Below are 17,053 nucleotides of genomic sequence, written 5' to 3'. Positions count from 1 at the left end.
GGATGCCACGTTCCTGCCATAACAGCACTCTTTATCCCTGAGGTCAACAATTTGGAGGCCGATTGTTTCAGCTGCCAAGATCCCCACCCCAGTGAATTATCCCTTTGACCAGAAGGGAACTCTTCTCGGCCCTAGTCACAGATTGGGTTTTCAGAATGTCAACATGATGGTGTCTTGGCTAAACCACAGAGTGTATCGTGCACCAAAACCATGGACCCAGCAGCACTTCTGGTCAACGCCATAGTGGTCTCGCGGGATTTTTAGCTTATTTATCTCTTTATTCCTATCCCAATGTTAACGTACTCAAGCGGATAAAGTGGTGGCCATCCTGGTGGATCTGGACTGGCCGTGGAGGTCCTGGTATTCGGGTCTGGTGGTGAACTCACTATAGTGCATCACGCTTCATCCTGATACTCACTCAAGGCGCGTTTGTTCACTCTGCTTTACGTCAGCTGAATTTAACGCGTGGCTATTCAGGCTGTCCTCTCGAGGTCTAAAGGCATTCCTGAGTGGGTCAACTCTAGGATGCCAGTGTCCGCCAAAAATTGCCACTGGACTTAGTGGTCTTATATTTCCTGGTGTGAGGTAAAACGTGTTACTACATCTACTTTTTGCCTGTATTGATGAATAAGAGGGATTTTTTTACGTACCATAAAGTCCATTTCTCTGATTCCATGCGGAAACTATACGCTCTCCTAGTGCTTTGGTGTTCTGTTGTGTTTGTTTGTTCTATTCGTTCAGTAAGGACAATTTAGGCCTGTGGTTTCTGCTCCTTTTTCCTGTATCTGCCTGGGACTTGGTTTGAATGACCTGAGGTCTTTTTGACCATACAGGGTGTAGACTGGGTAGGAGTCCAGTTTTAAAACAGTTAAGTTTTAAAGTTCCAGGCTCCATTCAGCACCATCTATACCCCAGAGTTCCAGTGTCCCGCATGTAATCAGCAAAATTAATTTTACGGTAAGTAACATTTTGAGAATAAGACTTGGCCTATAACACAATACAAAATACTTGTCAATTACAAAGTGCCATTATTATTTGTTGTTTTGGTAGGCTTTCTCTTATTTTACACCATTGTTTTTTACTTCAATTATATTGTCTCAATTTTCTGCATGCTTTCGTGTTACAATGCACACACCATTAAATAATGTGGACCTTGGATGTCTTCAATGTATTGACTCATTTGTGTTTTAACAGCCAGGTGTGAACAGCTTGGATCCCTCACTTGGTATGTACTGTACTTATTACATATCGTTTGTGTTGCTGTGAGTACTTGATATATCTAATAAAAATAGATTTACTCGCTTTTTTTTCTTTTAGCTAGTGTCAGTTGTCTGTAAATAATCTGTTAGCTTATATCTTCTAGACTTTTTCACTCTATACAGCGGTGTGAAAGTTTTTGCTCCCTTCCTGATTTGTTATATTTTTACATATTTGTTTTGCTTAATTGTTTCAGATATTATAACACACAATTGAATATAAGACCAAGACACCCAGAATAAACACACAATACAGTTTTTAAAGGTTTATTTCATTTACTGAAGGAAACAAAACACCAACTGGCTCTGTGTTAAATAGTAATTGCCCCCTCAGTTACACATTCAACCAATGAACCAAATTAAATTGATAATTGTGTTCAATTAGACTAGTCACAACCAGGCTTGTTTATTCTAAACATCACTTTTGCTGGGCATACACGGCCAGATAAAATGCCTGTCCAGACATTTTATCTGTCAGCCGGCAGATGGCGGCATACACTGTGAGATTACTCAATGTATTAGCCCTGACATCTGTGCTCTGCTTCTGTGGCAGGAGACATTTCCATGTTCCTTCCGTGGGAAGCAACACCAGAAATGTCGGTGGGCCGCGGCTGGGCATGCACTGCCCGATGCAGCCGACATTGTAACTCATAAATATCACATCGGACGGGCATGCTGGACGATCCGGCATGCCCCGACTGAGCGATATTTAACCCTCGGTCGCCCGCACACACGCTACAATACTGATAATTGTAGCGTATATACCCAGCTTTAAATAGAACCTTTCCAGCAATGTGAAGTTTGCTAAAAGGTTTTAACGAGCAGAAATGAAGAATATCAGTCTGGAAATAGATATAAACTAATTTCTAAGGCTGTGGAACTTCAGCAAACTACAGTGAGAGCTATCAACTCCAAATGGAGAAAACTTGGAACAGTGGCCAACCTACCAAAATTCAAAGCACATCAACAACTTATCCAGGAAGTCGCAAAAAAACCAGACAAACATCTGAGGACCTGCAGGCATTGGTCGCTTCAGTTAATGTCGGCGTTCATGACTCCACCAAATGAAAGAGACTGGGTAAAAATAGTATCCATAGGAGAGTTGAAAGTCCAAAACCACTGCTAACCAAGAAAAAAACAAAGGCTCGTCTTACATTTACTAAAAAAACACATTGATAACCTCCAATCCTTTTGAGCTAATGTTCTGTGGACTGATGAGTCCAAAAATGTAACTTTTTGGAAGACATGGGTCCCGTTACATCTGGCATTAACCTAACACAGCATTTCACGGAAAAAACATCATACCAGCAATCAAATGTGGTGGTAATGTGACGTAGCGCGGATGCTTTGCTGCTTCAGGACCTGGGTGACTTATAACAGATGGAAACATGAATTCTGCTCTCTACCAGAAAATTCTAAACAACATTGTCAGGTCATCAATCCATGATCTTAAGCTCAAGCACAATTGGGTTATGCAGCAAAGCAATGTTGTGAAGAACAAGAAGCAAGTCCACCTCTAAATGGCTCAAAAGAAACAAAATCAAGCTTTTGGAATGGCCTAGCCGAAGTCCTGACTTGAATCCAATTTAAATGCTGTGGCAGGACCTTAAATGGGTAGTTCATGCTGAAAAATTCTACTCTGTCGTCCAAATTTATATATCCACCTTTAGGGGCAATTAGTAGCCTGAGATGCCGCAGCCAAGACTGGACTGGAGGTTGTTGATGGGGGCGGGGTCATGTACCTTACACCATTATGTTCCGCACCCACGTTATAATCCCATGATTCGTGCATCTATGGCGAGTGGACAGCACCAAAATGATGCAAAATGTCAGGGTGGGGAATTCAATAGTGGGACCCTTGTATTACGTTTTGTTTGAAGATCTGGAATAATTAAGTGACACAAATCTGCAAAGAAATTGCCACTGTATAGAGCAGTGATTCCCAACCTCTGTCCTAAAGGCACACGAACAGTCCTGGTTTCAGTGATATCCATGCTTAAGCACAGATGGTTAAATCAAAATACCTAAGGTACTAATTAAGTCACCTGTGCTCAACTATGGCTATCCTTAAAATCTGGACTGTTAGCGTGCCTTGAGTGCTGTGGTTGGGAACCCCTGGTATAGAGTAAAAAAAAAAAAAAAAAAAAAATCCAGAAAACACATAAGCTTACATAGACAAAGATAGAAGTTATGTCAACAAATATTAATTAGAAATCACTTTTTAATTCTTTTTTGTCTTTTTCCCCCCTCTTCGTTCCACCAACAGTTCCACAGGTATGTCATCAACTTGTATTCTTTTGGTGCAAAAGTGTAAATTGTTAACAACATTGTGTGTGTGTATATGTGTATATATATATATATATATATATATATATATATATATATATATATGAGAGAGAGCGAGCTATATCTCCTTAAATTTCCTGTGTTTTTTAATGTGTATTGTATAATGTGTGTTATTTGTTGCTCTTCCTCTGTGCATGGCCAATTGGTAATCACTTTATTGACAAGTCAAATGTTTTGAGGTTTGTTTTGTTTTCATTCTAGGCACCACATCCTGTCATTTCAGCACCGCCGGCTATTACCGCAAATAGTACAACTAATGAAGAACCCTCCAAAACGGTAATTCACTTGTTTCATTTGTGTCTCAGTGTGATAGATTTATATTCCCCATTCTCTCTCACACAGTGATATTTATTTTCTCTTTCCCATTGGCAGAAATCTTTGTGGACCGAGCATAAATCACCAGATGGCAGGACGTATTATTATAATATTGAAACCAAGCAATCTACATGGGAGAAACCAGATGACATGAAAACCCCAACCGAGGTAATTCATATTTTATTGCTCTTGATTTTAATAAGAATCTGTCAAATTTTAAGCATATTTTCTTATTTACATGTGGTGACCACAGGAAGAAAAGTAATAAAAAGTTGTGTACTTGCATAGCTAGGAAGGAAATGGCTTTTAAATTTATCTAAGGAATCCATTTGAGAAATGATGCTGCCTTATCTTCCATGTAATATCAATCTACAGGATTCTTTAATTTTAAATGTAAAAAAAAAAAAACTGTATACTCTTGTACAGTACAGAATAGGGATGTGCAGGCTCGGTTTTACTCGGTTCTTATCGCCACTTTACCGCAAATTCAGATTTATTATATTGGCTATCCAAAACACGATAGGCGATAGCCAATAAAATGCTGTTTAAAGATCCGAGTAAATCCGAGTAAAACCGAACCCGCTCACCCCTAGTACAGAAGTGTCCACATACATCTTACCTCCATGCGCTACAAGTTGTGTTAAACAACGCTTGAGCGTTGTGTGACTATCGCCGACCGTCTTTCTGTTCCACTTTTTACCTTCAAATGCATCTTATTCGCAAAGTGATGCAAATAGGACACACTATCATCTTCTGATTAAAATGGTATGCGGCATGCCTATATTCTGAGTGCGACTGCAGGTGTATCTGCATGCAAAATGCTACGTTACAGTGTCAGCGGTAATTTTTCGCCAAATTACGTCATTTACGAAAAAAAATTGTGTTAATTTATCATTGGGGGGTGTCCAAAGTGTTCTGAAAGAAATCCCCAATCTGTTTTTGCTCAGGGCTTAAAAACATAATTGCGTGGAAGAGGATGACAATCTGGCTTCTATACATATCAAACTTCTATCATGTATTCAAGCCCTAATCTTTTCAGATTTTCAGACCAGAGATTCCAGTGGCATTTTTGTGCTATTTTGCTCTGGCTATGGAGCAGAGAGTATTCACAAGGTTTATGGTGCTAATGACTGGCCTCCAGAGAGCCAGCTAGGTAACACAAGTTTTCTTATTTGAATGATCAGCTAATAAAAGCAGTATCCTTGTCTGTTCTCCAGTCCCACGAACAGGTGACAGTCCAGACTTTGGCGTTACATGGATAGATAGTTATCAGAAACTAGGTAATCCCGCTGGTAACTGCATTAGTTATGGGGGATATTATGGATATTGGTTAGTGAGAATATTAAGAAGTTAATGAGTCAATCATTTAAGGGTATTTGTCATAGAGTACTGCTAAAATGGTGGAATCTTTCCAAGAAGTGTAGGGCACAACCAACATTCTTGCCTGTAAGATTTTTGAACTGCACCCTCTGGGCGACCTGTTGATGTGGTGGAACCCTTACGTCATCGAGGCCGGCCTCTAGGCATGTTTGGTGTAAACAAAGCGTGGATAAGTGAATAATGAAATAACAGAGCAGTGATTGAGGTTACCGCAAGATGCACTGATAAATTTGTCTGCAAATAGCTCAGTTTCCAGACCATCCAGCAGGTGCACAGGGAGAGTTCACCAACTCTCACATTGATGTTCCCTGCTCAGACAACATCATCTTAGAAATGTCACTCATAATTCGTCCTTCTGCTATAAATATATAGATTGAACCTTGGCCCATCCCAACTGTTGCTATTTTTGGGACTCTGTTCGATGCCACTCTTTACAGAGCATTGTTCCCAACTGCAAAGATCCTAGATCTACAGAGATCCTTCACCTCGAGGATGAAATTCTGTTATGTATGAAGATTTTGGGGAAATATGTTTTCCACGTTTAAAGCAGTTCAATGTGCAAAAACTTTCACTTGAGGATGTTTAAAATGCAGATTCTTGCGTAATGGGTCAAAGTCCATCCATGGCCTGTCCAGCCAGATATTTCCCTTCCTCAGAAGCTTCAGTCTCTTTAACTGCTGTTCATCAACAAGGGTAGTCACTTCACAACCGGTCCTAGTCAATGTACTACAACACTCACTAGGTACTCCGTCCATACAGTGTCGCCTACAGGAACTTTCCTCCCAAGAAGAATCAGTTTCCCTTGAACATTCTAGAGCCAAGCACGCTGTTGGACAGTTTTTTTTTTTTTTTAATGAGGAAAGCCATCATTCACACACATGATGTCATTATGGTTCAGCCACAAAGTGGACCTGAAGGCATTTCTGGTGTAAATTTATCCCTTAGTACCTCTTTGAGCTGTCCTTGTCAAAAGAAGAGGTGTTAAAGACCTCCACTATGAGGAATATCGTTGACTTGTTTGTTCTATATGACGCTCAGTACAAGTTTTTTCAGCGACAAAAAAAACTATTTGCTAGATATATCAAATAATTTAGTTGTCAGGCATGTATTATATAATTATATTTTTTTAATTGCTTGCAATCTTGTTTGTCTTTATTGTTTTGTTAGCAATTATTGTCCAAATGTCCCTGGAAGGAGTTTAAATCAGACTCTGGGAAACCATACTACTACAATTCCCAGACAAAGGAGTCCCGTTGGGCCAAGCCTAAAGAGCTGGAGGACCTTGAAGGTAGTATGTCTGTTACTGGTCATGGTCCAATAAGATTCTGTATAAATTCTGTTCTTTCTATTGCTACAAACAAAATGTTACCTTTCTGGTTCAGTCGTAAATGATCTTTTTGTTTTCTTTCCACACAGCAATGATTAAAGCAGAGGAAAGCAGCAGGTATGTCGCCCTCTATTTTGTCGATTTATGTAAACCTTTGGAAAATCGTCCTTGAAAAATCATTTGGTGTGTGGGGGGGGAGGGCCTCCATTTCCCTCCACCCCCTCCCCCGAAGTCTCCTTTAGGGAATCAACTGATGTCATTGGCTCACAGAGATTATCATGTAGTTATTGAATGCCTCTCTGTGTATATGGCATCCACTTGCTGGCTTCAGGGTGTTGCTGCATATAAACACAGTGGGTGTGCAGCATCAGTATGATGTTTTCTACTTCATCCACTAGGGGACACTGGAGTCTCGGTACAGTGGGGTATAGATGTGGGATAACCGGGAGCTGCCACTAATAAATCTGAATAGTAGCTAGCTCCTCCCCCTACAGGTCAGTCTTCATTTTGTGTCAAGGGAGCTGGTCACCTACAAAGAGCTCTCTGCTAAAAATCAAGGATCCTCGATCAGCTAGAGGATCAGACGGGCAGCTCACTGCCCATGCCCGTTGGAGCTCCTGGGGAGACCTCACCGCCGCTGCTTGCGGCGTGCCCTGGGGTCTTCAGCTACAGAGACCACTGTCTCTGGGGGGTACCCAGGTGCGCTGCGTGCAACGCTCGTCGCGGTCCCCAATTAGCTCAGTCTGGCAGCATTTGGCAGCAAGAAGGTTAGTGACTCCTGGCAACCTGAGTAGCAGGGTGGCCAGGAGAAAATGACAGACTGGCATTAAAAAGCAACTGATACAGCGCTGAAAGGCGCCAGAACGGAGGGGGCGGAGCCTAACACAGTTCTGCTGCTGCCTCCCAGCGCTCCCAGATGGAGGCTGGTGGCCATTTTAAAAGACACATGCTGCTAAAAAACGCAGAAGAGAGACCTGTCTGCCCAGATTGTGACTGCACAGTGGGGTTAGACTTGTGAAGAGCAGGTTAGACTGTGTTTACACAGCGATTACAGCACATTATATTGTGTTACACAGCGCTGGTCTCTGCATCAGCGCTGGTTGGGCTGGGTTAATAGCATAATCTCCCTCTATGCCCTTAATCTCTTCTTTCTAAACAGTCTCTCTGTGCGTGTGTTTGTGCGTTAGTTTCTCTGTGTGAACAGTGAATTGGTAACATGACTTCAAAGGGGTCTAAGGCTGCACAAAAAGCTTTCTCCTATAAGAATTGTGCACAGAAGTTTACACAGGAACTATCATCCAGTTCCCTGTTGTGTGAGAAGTGTGTTTCAGAAACACAGACTGCAGGATCCCCACAACACCCTATTTGGGATGATCAAATTACATCAGTCAAGTCTCAAAAATCTCAGAGGACTGCCTTCTCTGAACCAGACTGGGCGCGGTCTTTAGCCAGGTCTGTAGAAGGGCTCACAAGGGTTATGTCAGCTCAGGTTCCTCCCGTGGCATCGTCCTCTAGTGTCCCTGCTAGGAGACTAATACCAAATCCCCTTATGTGGGATGATCTGGAAGAGGACGACATGCCTGATACAGAGGAAGGGGAGGTACAGGACCCTATAGAGGAACAGGCGCCAGAGGAAGCGGAGCCTTTATCTCAGGGTGTGGAGGCGCTGATTGCCGCTATACGCCAGGTGTTCCATGTTGAGGACATGGACACTGTGGAAGTTAGGCCATGTATCTTTAATAAGACACAAAGACTAGCAGCCACCTTTCCAGTGTCTGAGGAATTGGACGAGATCCTTACCTCTGTGTGGAAACGCCCAGATAAAAAGTTTCAGATCTCACGTAAACTTTTATCCTACTAGCCCTTTCCTGCAGAGAACAGGAAATTATGCGAAACACCTCCTTCAGTGGACCCTTCAGTGTCACGCATTAGTCAGCTGTTGAGTCAACAGGCGGTGGAAGCATGGGCTACGCAGCTTGTTAAGGGCCTTAAGATTGGTGTTCCGGCTGAGGATCTGATTCCTCAAGCGCAGTGGTCTTCAACCTTGGCCCTCCAGCTGCTATGGAACTACAGATCCCAGGATGCCCTGCCACAGTTTTAGCATGCTGTTATATCAAAACGGTGGCAAGGCATGCTGGAATGTGTAGTTCCACAGCAGCTGGAAGGTCAAGGTTGAAGACCCATGCTCTAGCGGAACAGATTGTAGAGTCTGCTTCTTTTCTTGGAGAGGCTTCAACAGATATTTGTAGTCTTTCCTCTCGATCCTCGGTTTTTGCTGTCTCAGCCCGCAGAGCCCTGTGGCTGAGACAATGGCAGGCGGATGCGGAAACTAAGTGAGCCGTGGAAGCGCTTCCATTCATAGGGGAAGCTCTGTTTGGAACGGAACTGCATAAGTGGTTATTTCAAGCCAGAAGTGGAAAGTCCACTTATCTCCCATCTGCTGCTCCTCCTCCTAGGAAACCCTTTGCTGGACCGTCCTTTCAGTCCTTTCATATCCCAGGGAGATTCAGGGGTCGTGGCAGAGGAGCTCCCGCTATCTCCCGTGGTTCCAGAGGCAGGGGTAGAGCCACTGCATCCTCCCAGCAGGATAAGTCTTCAGTTAAGCCTCTGCATGACGCGCTCCCTTCTCTCCTGGAGGACCCCAGGATCAAGTCTTGCGAGGACGCGTGGGTCCGGGACATCATTATTCAGTGGTTGAAGTTGGATTTTCAGATCCAACCTCCTCCTCGTTTTTTTCACAACCGGTTTGCTGGCATCAGCGGACAAACTGGTTGTAATACAGGAAGCAATAGAAAAGCTACTATCTTCTCAAGTAATAGTGCATGTCCCTATCCATCAGCAGGGTCAAGGCTTTTATTCCAGCTTGTTTGTAGTTCCCAAGCCGGACGGCTCAGTGAGACACATTCTGAACTTGAAACATCTCAATTCTTAATTGTGGACCTTCAAGTTCAAAATGGAGTACCTGCAGTCTGTCATTGCAGGGCTCGAGAGGGACGAGTTTCTCATATCCTTGAACATAAAGGATGCCTATCTCCACATTCCCATTTGGCCTCCTCATCAGGCATTCCTTCGGTTCGCAGTGCGGGCCTCTCATTTTCAATTTCAGGCCTTAACCTTTCGGTCTTTCATCAGCACCAAGAGTGTTCACGAAGGTCATGGCAGTAATGATGGCCCTTCTTTGGTTTCAAGGGGTTACTATCGTCCCGTACTTTGGGAGACCTGCTTCTCAAGGCTCCGTCAGTCACTCAATTACTGCAGGACATCCGGGTAACACAGAGTCTTCTGTTACACCATGTATGGATCCTGAATTACAAACAATCTCATCTACAGCCTACTCAGCGTCTGCCTTTCCTAGGGATGATTTTGGACACTGGAGCAGAAGGTATTTCTTCCGCAGAAAAAGGTCACCTCCATCCAACACATGGTGCGATTGATACTACGTCATCGCACTGTGTCAGTACACCTGTGTATTCGCCTTCTGGGGAAGATGATTGCAACCTTCGAGTCCATCCAATATGGGAGGTTCCATGTCCATCCATTCCAACTGGACCTCCTCTCTCAGTGATCAGGGTCCCACCTTTTTCTTTTCTTAACCAGTGAGTTCAGCTGTCACCCAGGACTCGAACATCTCTCCTTTGGTGGCTGAATTCCTCTCACCTATTGGCAGGCAAGCAGTTTGCAATGTGGGAGTGGATTTTCCTCATGACAGATGCCAGTCTGAGAGGATGGGGGGGTCAGTGACTCGCAGAAGACACTTTCACGGCCGCTGGACTCGACTGGAGGCGGTACTGCCCATAAACATTCTGGAGCCAAGGGCCGTGTTCTATGCTCTTCAGGTAGCACATCCTCTGTTGAAGTGCCGTGCCATCAGAGTGCAGTCCGACAACGCCACGGCTGTGGCGTACATTAACAGACAAGGCGGCACCAAGAGTCGGTCCGCCATGAAGGAGATAAGCCGCATTCTTCTCTGGGCAGAGGAATTTGATGTAGCGATATCAGCAATTTTCATCCCATGGGTAGAAAATTGGGAGGCCGACTACCTCAGTTGACAAGGCATTCATCCGGGAGAATGGATGCTCAATCCACAGGTCTTTCAACAACTGATTCAGTGTTGGGGTCTCCCTCAGGTAGATCTCATGGCGTCGAGGTTGAACCATCAACTGCCACTTTACTGCTCACGGGCAAGAGATCCACAGGCGGTGGCAATGGATGCTCTAACAACTCCTTGGCGGTTTCAGTTTGTTTGCCTGTTTCCACCACTCGCGCTTCTTCCTTGTCTGCTTCAGAGAATAAACGAGAAAGGGTAAAGGTTCTGCTGGTGGCTCCAGACGGGCGTGGTATTCCAACCTACGTCTTCCACTGATAGACGACCCGTGGCCTCTTTCTCTGCAAGAAGATCTACTGCATCAGGGTCCGTTTATAGATCAGGACTTAAAGCGGCTTCGTTTGACGGGCTGTTGAAAGGGCTATCTTAAGAACAAAGGATATCCCTTCCAGGGTGATTCCTACTATGTTAAGGGCTAAAAAGGAAGTTATCTCAAAGCACGATCATCGTATATGGAAGACTTATGTCTCTTGGTGTGAAAGCAAGGGTACACCACCGTTAAAATTCAACTTGGCCAGGCTGCTTCTTTTTCTACAGGCTGGTTTATCAGCAGGTCTTCGTCTGGGATCTTTGAAAGTTCAAATATCGGCTCTGTCGATTTTCTTTCAGAAGTAACTAGCATTATTTCCCGGATGTCCAAACATTTCTACAAGGGGTTGTCGGGTTACAACCTCCGTTTGTACCTCCAATGGCCCCATGGGATTTGGATTTGATCCTCTTTTCTTCAGTCTTCCCTATTTGAACCTTTACAGACTGTGGAATTAATTTTTACCATGGAAAGTGGTTCTCCTTTTGGCGCTCTCCTCTGCTAGGCGTGTGTCGGAGCTAGGGGCGCTTTCTTGTCGTCCGCCTTACCTCATTTTTCATGAGGATAGGGCTGAGCTACGTATGCAGTTATCTTTTTTGCCTAAGGTAGTGTCTGCGTTTCACATCAACCGATTGTGGTTCCGGTGTTTAAAGACGATTCTTCGGCTTCCAGAACCCTAGACGTTGTCCGGGCTCTTCGGATTTATGTTGATAGGACTGCATCCCTCCGGAAGTCGGATACGCTGTCTGTTCGATATGATATGGCGCGCCTGGGCTGGCCGGCTTCTAAGGCAACTATTTCTAGATGGATTCGTCTGACAATCAGACAAGCCTATACGGCTGCATCAAAACAACCTCCTACTTAAATCACAGCACATTCTACGTGCTCGGTGGGTCCTTTCTGGGCGGGTGCCCGCGGTGTTTCCCTGACCCAGCTTTGTCGGGCGGCCACTTGGTCAGGCCGGCCTATTTTTGCAATGTTTTACCGTTTTGAAGCGTTTGCAGCATCTGCTTCACAGTATGACCATGCTGTTTTGCAAGGTTCTCAGCGCTCTCCCGTCCAGGATGTGAGCTCTGGGACATCCCCACTGTACTGAGACTCCAGTGCCCCCTCGTGGATGAAGGCGACCACAGGATTTTGGTACTTACTGATGAGTCCCTTTCTCCAATTCCACAGGGGACACTGGACGCCCACCCGGCGCTGTTCCACCTGCATTGGTTATTATTCTTCCTGGTTTGGACAGTCGTTTTTCTTCAAAGTCTGCTAGATTTGTTAGCATATTTGCTTGTATGTTCTTGCTCCTCTTCTCTTTTATTCTATTTTCCATCTCTCCTCGGGCACAGTTTCTTAAGACTGACCTGTAGGGGGGTATAGAGGGGGAGAGCTAGCTACTATTCACATTTATTAAAGTGCCAGCTGCCGGTTATCCCACATCTATACCCAACTGTACTGAGACTCCAGTGTCCCCTGTGGAATCGGAGAAAGGCATTTATCGGTAAGCACCAAAATCCTGTTTTAGCCTTCGGCTGGGTACACATTAGACTATATATAGCGTCCGACACGTCGTTTTGAGGGTCGATCGTCTAATATGTACCCACAATTGCGCACTCTATCGTGTGGCTGTACTGCACCGCCAATCACATGATATCGCATGCGGGGCTCTGCAGTTTAATTAAGGGGTACATTAAATCTTACTAGTGTGTACCTGCAATCTTGCATGGTCCGGGGCAAAGGTAAATCGCCCCAACAATCGGCAAGATTGCTGGTTGTCTAGTGTGTACCCAGCCTTAATCACAGCAGGAACCTTAAACTGCTGAAAAGCTGCAGCAGAATGCTGCAAAGTATAAGTTGCAGTTCGTGAATCAGTGGTTCAGTTCTTGATACTAACCTACAGTGAAAGGGATATTTGCAGCTCCTGTGTTAAAATTGTGCTTAGTTAATGTGGTGTTTGTCTTGCAGTGTTCCAGACACCACTGCTTCTGCTCCCGTTGCAGCGCCTGTTCATGTGGCTCCGGTTGCAGAGGTGATCAACATCCCCACACCTACACCTATATCAACAGCTGCCGAACCAGAGTTTATTATGTCCACTCCTACAACTCCTGCCCTAGACTCTGAAAACATGGTCAACGACTCTGGAGAGGAGCAAATCCATTCCGTGTCCTCTTCTATTCAAGACAAGGACCCAGAAGTTAGCAGCAGCGGTCTAGTGGAAGACTCCTCCAAGCAGGAGGTTATGGCAGAGTAAGTATACACTTGTGTGGCACTTTACAAATGTGCTCCTTTTTTCTGGTGGTTAAAGTCTCTAGTATCATAAAAACAAGAGATATGGTAAGAACTTACCTTTGTTATCTCTGTTTCTACGAAGTCCATAGGGTCCACAGGGTTGACCTTGGGGTATAGGTTGGGAACCAAATCCGGGCACCACGCAGTTAAAGCTTTTAGCTCCCAGGATGCACTTGGGTCCACTCTCCCTATAACCCCGCCCCCCAGCCAGAGGCACCTCAGATTGTAAGTAGCCAAAGGCCGGAGGAGGAGAGAAAAAGAGAGAGAAAACTGGAACACTCTAGAACCATACTCACAGAAAAGGAGACGGGAAGCCGGTGACCAGTAACACAGCCCATATGAAGCCAGGTGCGTCAGGGCGGGCGCCCTGTGGACCCTATGGACTTCGTAGAAACAGAGATAACAAAGGTAAGTTCTTACCATATCTCTTGTTTTCTACTTCAGGGTCCATAGGGGGTCCACAGGGTTGACCTTGGGGATGTCCCAAAGCAGTTCAACCAAGGGTGGGGACGCTCCTGTGCTGAGAGGAGAATCCGTCGCCAAAAAGGAAGCATCCTGAGAGGCAAAGGAAACCAATGCCTAGAACCTTAAAAAGGTATGGACAGAAGACCACGTGGACACCTAGTAAGGCAAAACAGCCGAGGCGCCACGACGAGCCGCCCACGAGGGTTACACGGCCCGAGAAAAAAACAAGCCTTAACGACAGAAATGCCCACCCATGGGTAGGCCCCTGAGGAAGACATACGAGGCCATCCAGTCAACATTTCATTATAGGCCGGCCATCGTTTCCTGTTAAAACCAGAAACCGCAGACCACCAATAAGGAGTCCGCTTACCATAAGGAACTTGAACGGATCACATAAAGCCAAAGAGGCCGGACCACAGTCCATGAGGCCACAACAGCCGAGAGGACTGGGAACTGAATGGCCATACCATAAGTTCCAGAATAATATGGAACCTAAAAACCACTTTAAGAAGAAACACAGGGCGAGAGCAACTCACACCCTGACATGATGCCCTCCAGAAGAGGGAGCCACATGAGAACGCTCCCCATTCAGACACTCTCCTGGTTGATTTAAACACCCTGAGAGAGAGAGAGAGAGCTTAAACAATAGACCATGTAATGGCTATCACAACCAGCAGCGGTTCCATTGACTGTCCCCGGAGGGAACAAAGAACCACTACTAACTCCCCAGGAGTCCCTAGGGAGGACAAGTGGAAACATAATCCAGAAAACACTCCAAAGGATGAACTGGATATCAGAGCGGAGCAATTCCATATCTTAACCATACCGACAGTGTAGAGATCCGCACTGTCAGGAAGGCCAGGCCAAGGGTGAAACCCAAGCCAGCTGGAAGGAATGCCAGAATATCTGGAAATCCTGGACACCGGAGGATCGTATCGACAGGTACGATACCATAAGAATTATGTATGCCACAGTCCGTGGCAGATCCCAGCAAAGTCTGGCCTATCTGCTCTAAACATCTCAATGAAGACAGAGCCAGGGAAGCCCGAGGACCACAGTAGGGGCGCAGTTAAAGACAAGCGATCCAGATCCAGGGAAAAACAAGGACCCTGAGACAACAGGTCCAGATAGTGAAGCAGTAGGAACGGAGCATCGAGGAGGAGACTCCGAAAATCTTAGTACCAGTGATGTCTGGGACGACCTGGAGCCCCCAGAAGGAAAGCCCCTCCGTCTCGAATTAAACTTCCGAAGACCTCGAGGAAGAAGGGAGACCGGAGGACACAGGTACACAAAGTGGAAGGACCACTTCACTGACAAAGAGTCACTGAAGGTAGCTTCAGTACTCCTAGAGCTGGACTGTAACACCGGTAATGTGTGATCGAGTCAGAAGGCCATGGGGATCAATCCCCTCAGGGAGGCCCCCTCTGCTCACCAGGAGTTGAAACCTCTCTTGGAGAAGAGACTAGTCCCCGGGATGCACGCCGTGACGGCTGAGGAAGCCCGCTTCCCAATGGAGAGCTCCGGGAATAAACACCGCAGAGTTGGCCAGGAGAAGACCCTTGGACTATGTCAGAATGGGTGACATTCCTAACATTGCCACCCAACTACCAGTGTTGCCTAGATGGAAGCCACTGTTGTGACACTGTCGGACTGAACCTATTCAGGTTAACCGTGACAAATGGGTTAGGCCAGAGTGAAAGTCCAAGACAGCTTAAAGTATCAACAAGTTAAGTGGCAGGGCAGAAGCGACAGACGTCCAACTGCCCCAAAATGAATGCGGACCAGACACTGTCTTTAGCAAAGAACACCCTGGACGAGATGGCCATAGCCACCCGGACAGAGACCAACTCGCCTCCGTAGAAAGTATCATGGTTCGAACAGCGATCCGATGGAAAAAACTCGATCCATCTGGAGGGGAGTCAATTATGGCAAGGCCTGGAATGGAACTGAGCACATTCCACCCTACCAAAAGGTAGACACTCTGGTAGACCGCGCATCACAAAGAGTAATGACATATGTCGACTGCGTAGATATCCGCACACTCGAAGTTGAAGAGTGGAGATCTTGTCTTACGCCAGAAAAATTCTCAGATTCTGAGAATCCAGCAGTGCTCCCAGATGAAGAAAACCCTGTGAGGGATGCAGGGAGGACTTTTCTGTGACGAGAAGAAGCCCCGGTTATCCTGACCTGGCGGTAAAGTACCTTGGTGATCCTGCTAAAAGTAGGAGACCGTCCAGAGAAAGGAGCATTCGGATACACTGAACAGGTGAACTGTCAGAAAATCCATAAAGCTGGTAAACCCCGGTGGAGTTGAGGACAGCCCCAAAAGGCAGAGCCCGAAACTTACAAGTGTTGCTGTGGCACAGCAAACCTGAACCCATGCTGATGAGAGGGCTCTGTATGTACCCGTAGGTACGTATCCTGAATACTCGGATATACCATAAAATCCCCAGGTTCCAAACATCGGATGATGGAGCATGGACGATTCCACCTGAGTCAAGGCACCGTTGGAATCTGATTCAGGGATTTGAGACAGAGTATAGGCAAAGGAGGACCAGTCGGTCACCGCCCCAAAAAGAAAGTAGAACAACCAGTCCCTCACTGAGATAGTGAGGTTGGCCGAAATAGCTCTGCTTACCACAAAGACTGTATAGCTTTCTGGGATTGTAAGGCCCTGATCAGTTCTGAAGAAGGGCCCGTGTAACAATGCCTGTGAGGAGGCTGCATGAGCAATGAGAGGCCGTTGAGAATCAGTACCTCACTCTGGAAATTCCCCAGATGTAGACCTGTCCCGTCAGGCTGAGGGTATATCCTCAGGTGTAGAAACAGGGTCGTCCGGAAGTCCAGGACTACTCGGTACTGGATACGGTGGCCCCCGTGGAGGCCGACAGCCTAGGAAAAAACAGGCCTTTAGGCTGACCCTGAGGACAAAAAGACTTAACAGAGTTAGTCCGAATGTAGTGGGAGTAGCTAAAGACGGTATCTCCCCATTAGTGATACTGCCAATGATGCAACGATCTTGTCAAGGTCAGGACCAAACAAGAACTTCCCCCTGGAAGGAGTGTGCACCTCTGCTTTCCCATAACGCAGCCATAGGGTACTGCGGCGGATACAGACGCCGCCGAAACCCTGAAAGTTAGAAGACCGGCATCCCATGAGGTAATCCCACATATGACCACTGCATATTTTGTGAGCGGCAAAAAGATATTTGAACCTCAGACGTGTTGGAGGGGAAAAACGTCACAAAAGCATCACCATGCGATGGCCAT

The 17,053-nt window shown here is 45.8% G+C and overlaps 1 protein-coding gene across 1 annotated transcript in view; it reads left to right on the top strand.

The window, feature by feature from the left end:
- PRPF40A (pre-mRNA processing factor 40A) overlaps positions 1-17,053 on the top strand; it is a 98,214-nt gene that overhangs the window by 17,754 nt on the left and 63,407 nt on the right. The window contains exons 5-11 of the mRNA XM_088462006.1: positions 1,195-1,222; positions 3,508-3,530; positions 3,804-3,878; positions 3,975-4,085; positions 6,465-6,585; positions 6,714-6,741; positions 12,996-13,277. Coding sequence (XP_088318132.1) covers positions 1,195-1,222; positions 3,508-3,530; positions 3,804-3,878; positions 3,975-4,085; positions 6,465-6,585; positions 6,714-6,741; positions 12,996-13,277 — 668 coding nt within the window. The remainder of the gene's footprint in view (positions 1-1,194; positions 1,223-3,507; positions 3,531-3,803; positions 3,879-3,974; positions 4,086-6,464; positions 6,586-6,713; positions 6,742-12,995; positions 13,278-17,053) is intronic.

This window comes from Taudactylus pleione, unplaced genomic scaffold (assembly GCF_031769625.1).
Source record: "Taudactylus pleione unplaced genomic scaffold, aTauple2 ptg001137l, whole genome shotgun sequence".
NCBI lineage: Eukaryota > Metazoa > Chordata > Amphibia > Anura > Myobatrachidae > Taudactylus > Taudactylus pleione.
The sequence above is the reverse complement of the archived record's forward strand: the minus strand, read 5'-3'. Positions and strand labels throughout refer to the sequence as shown.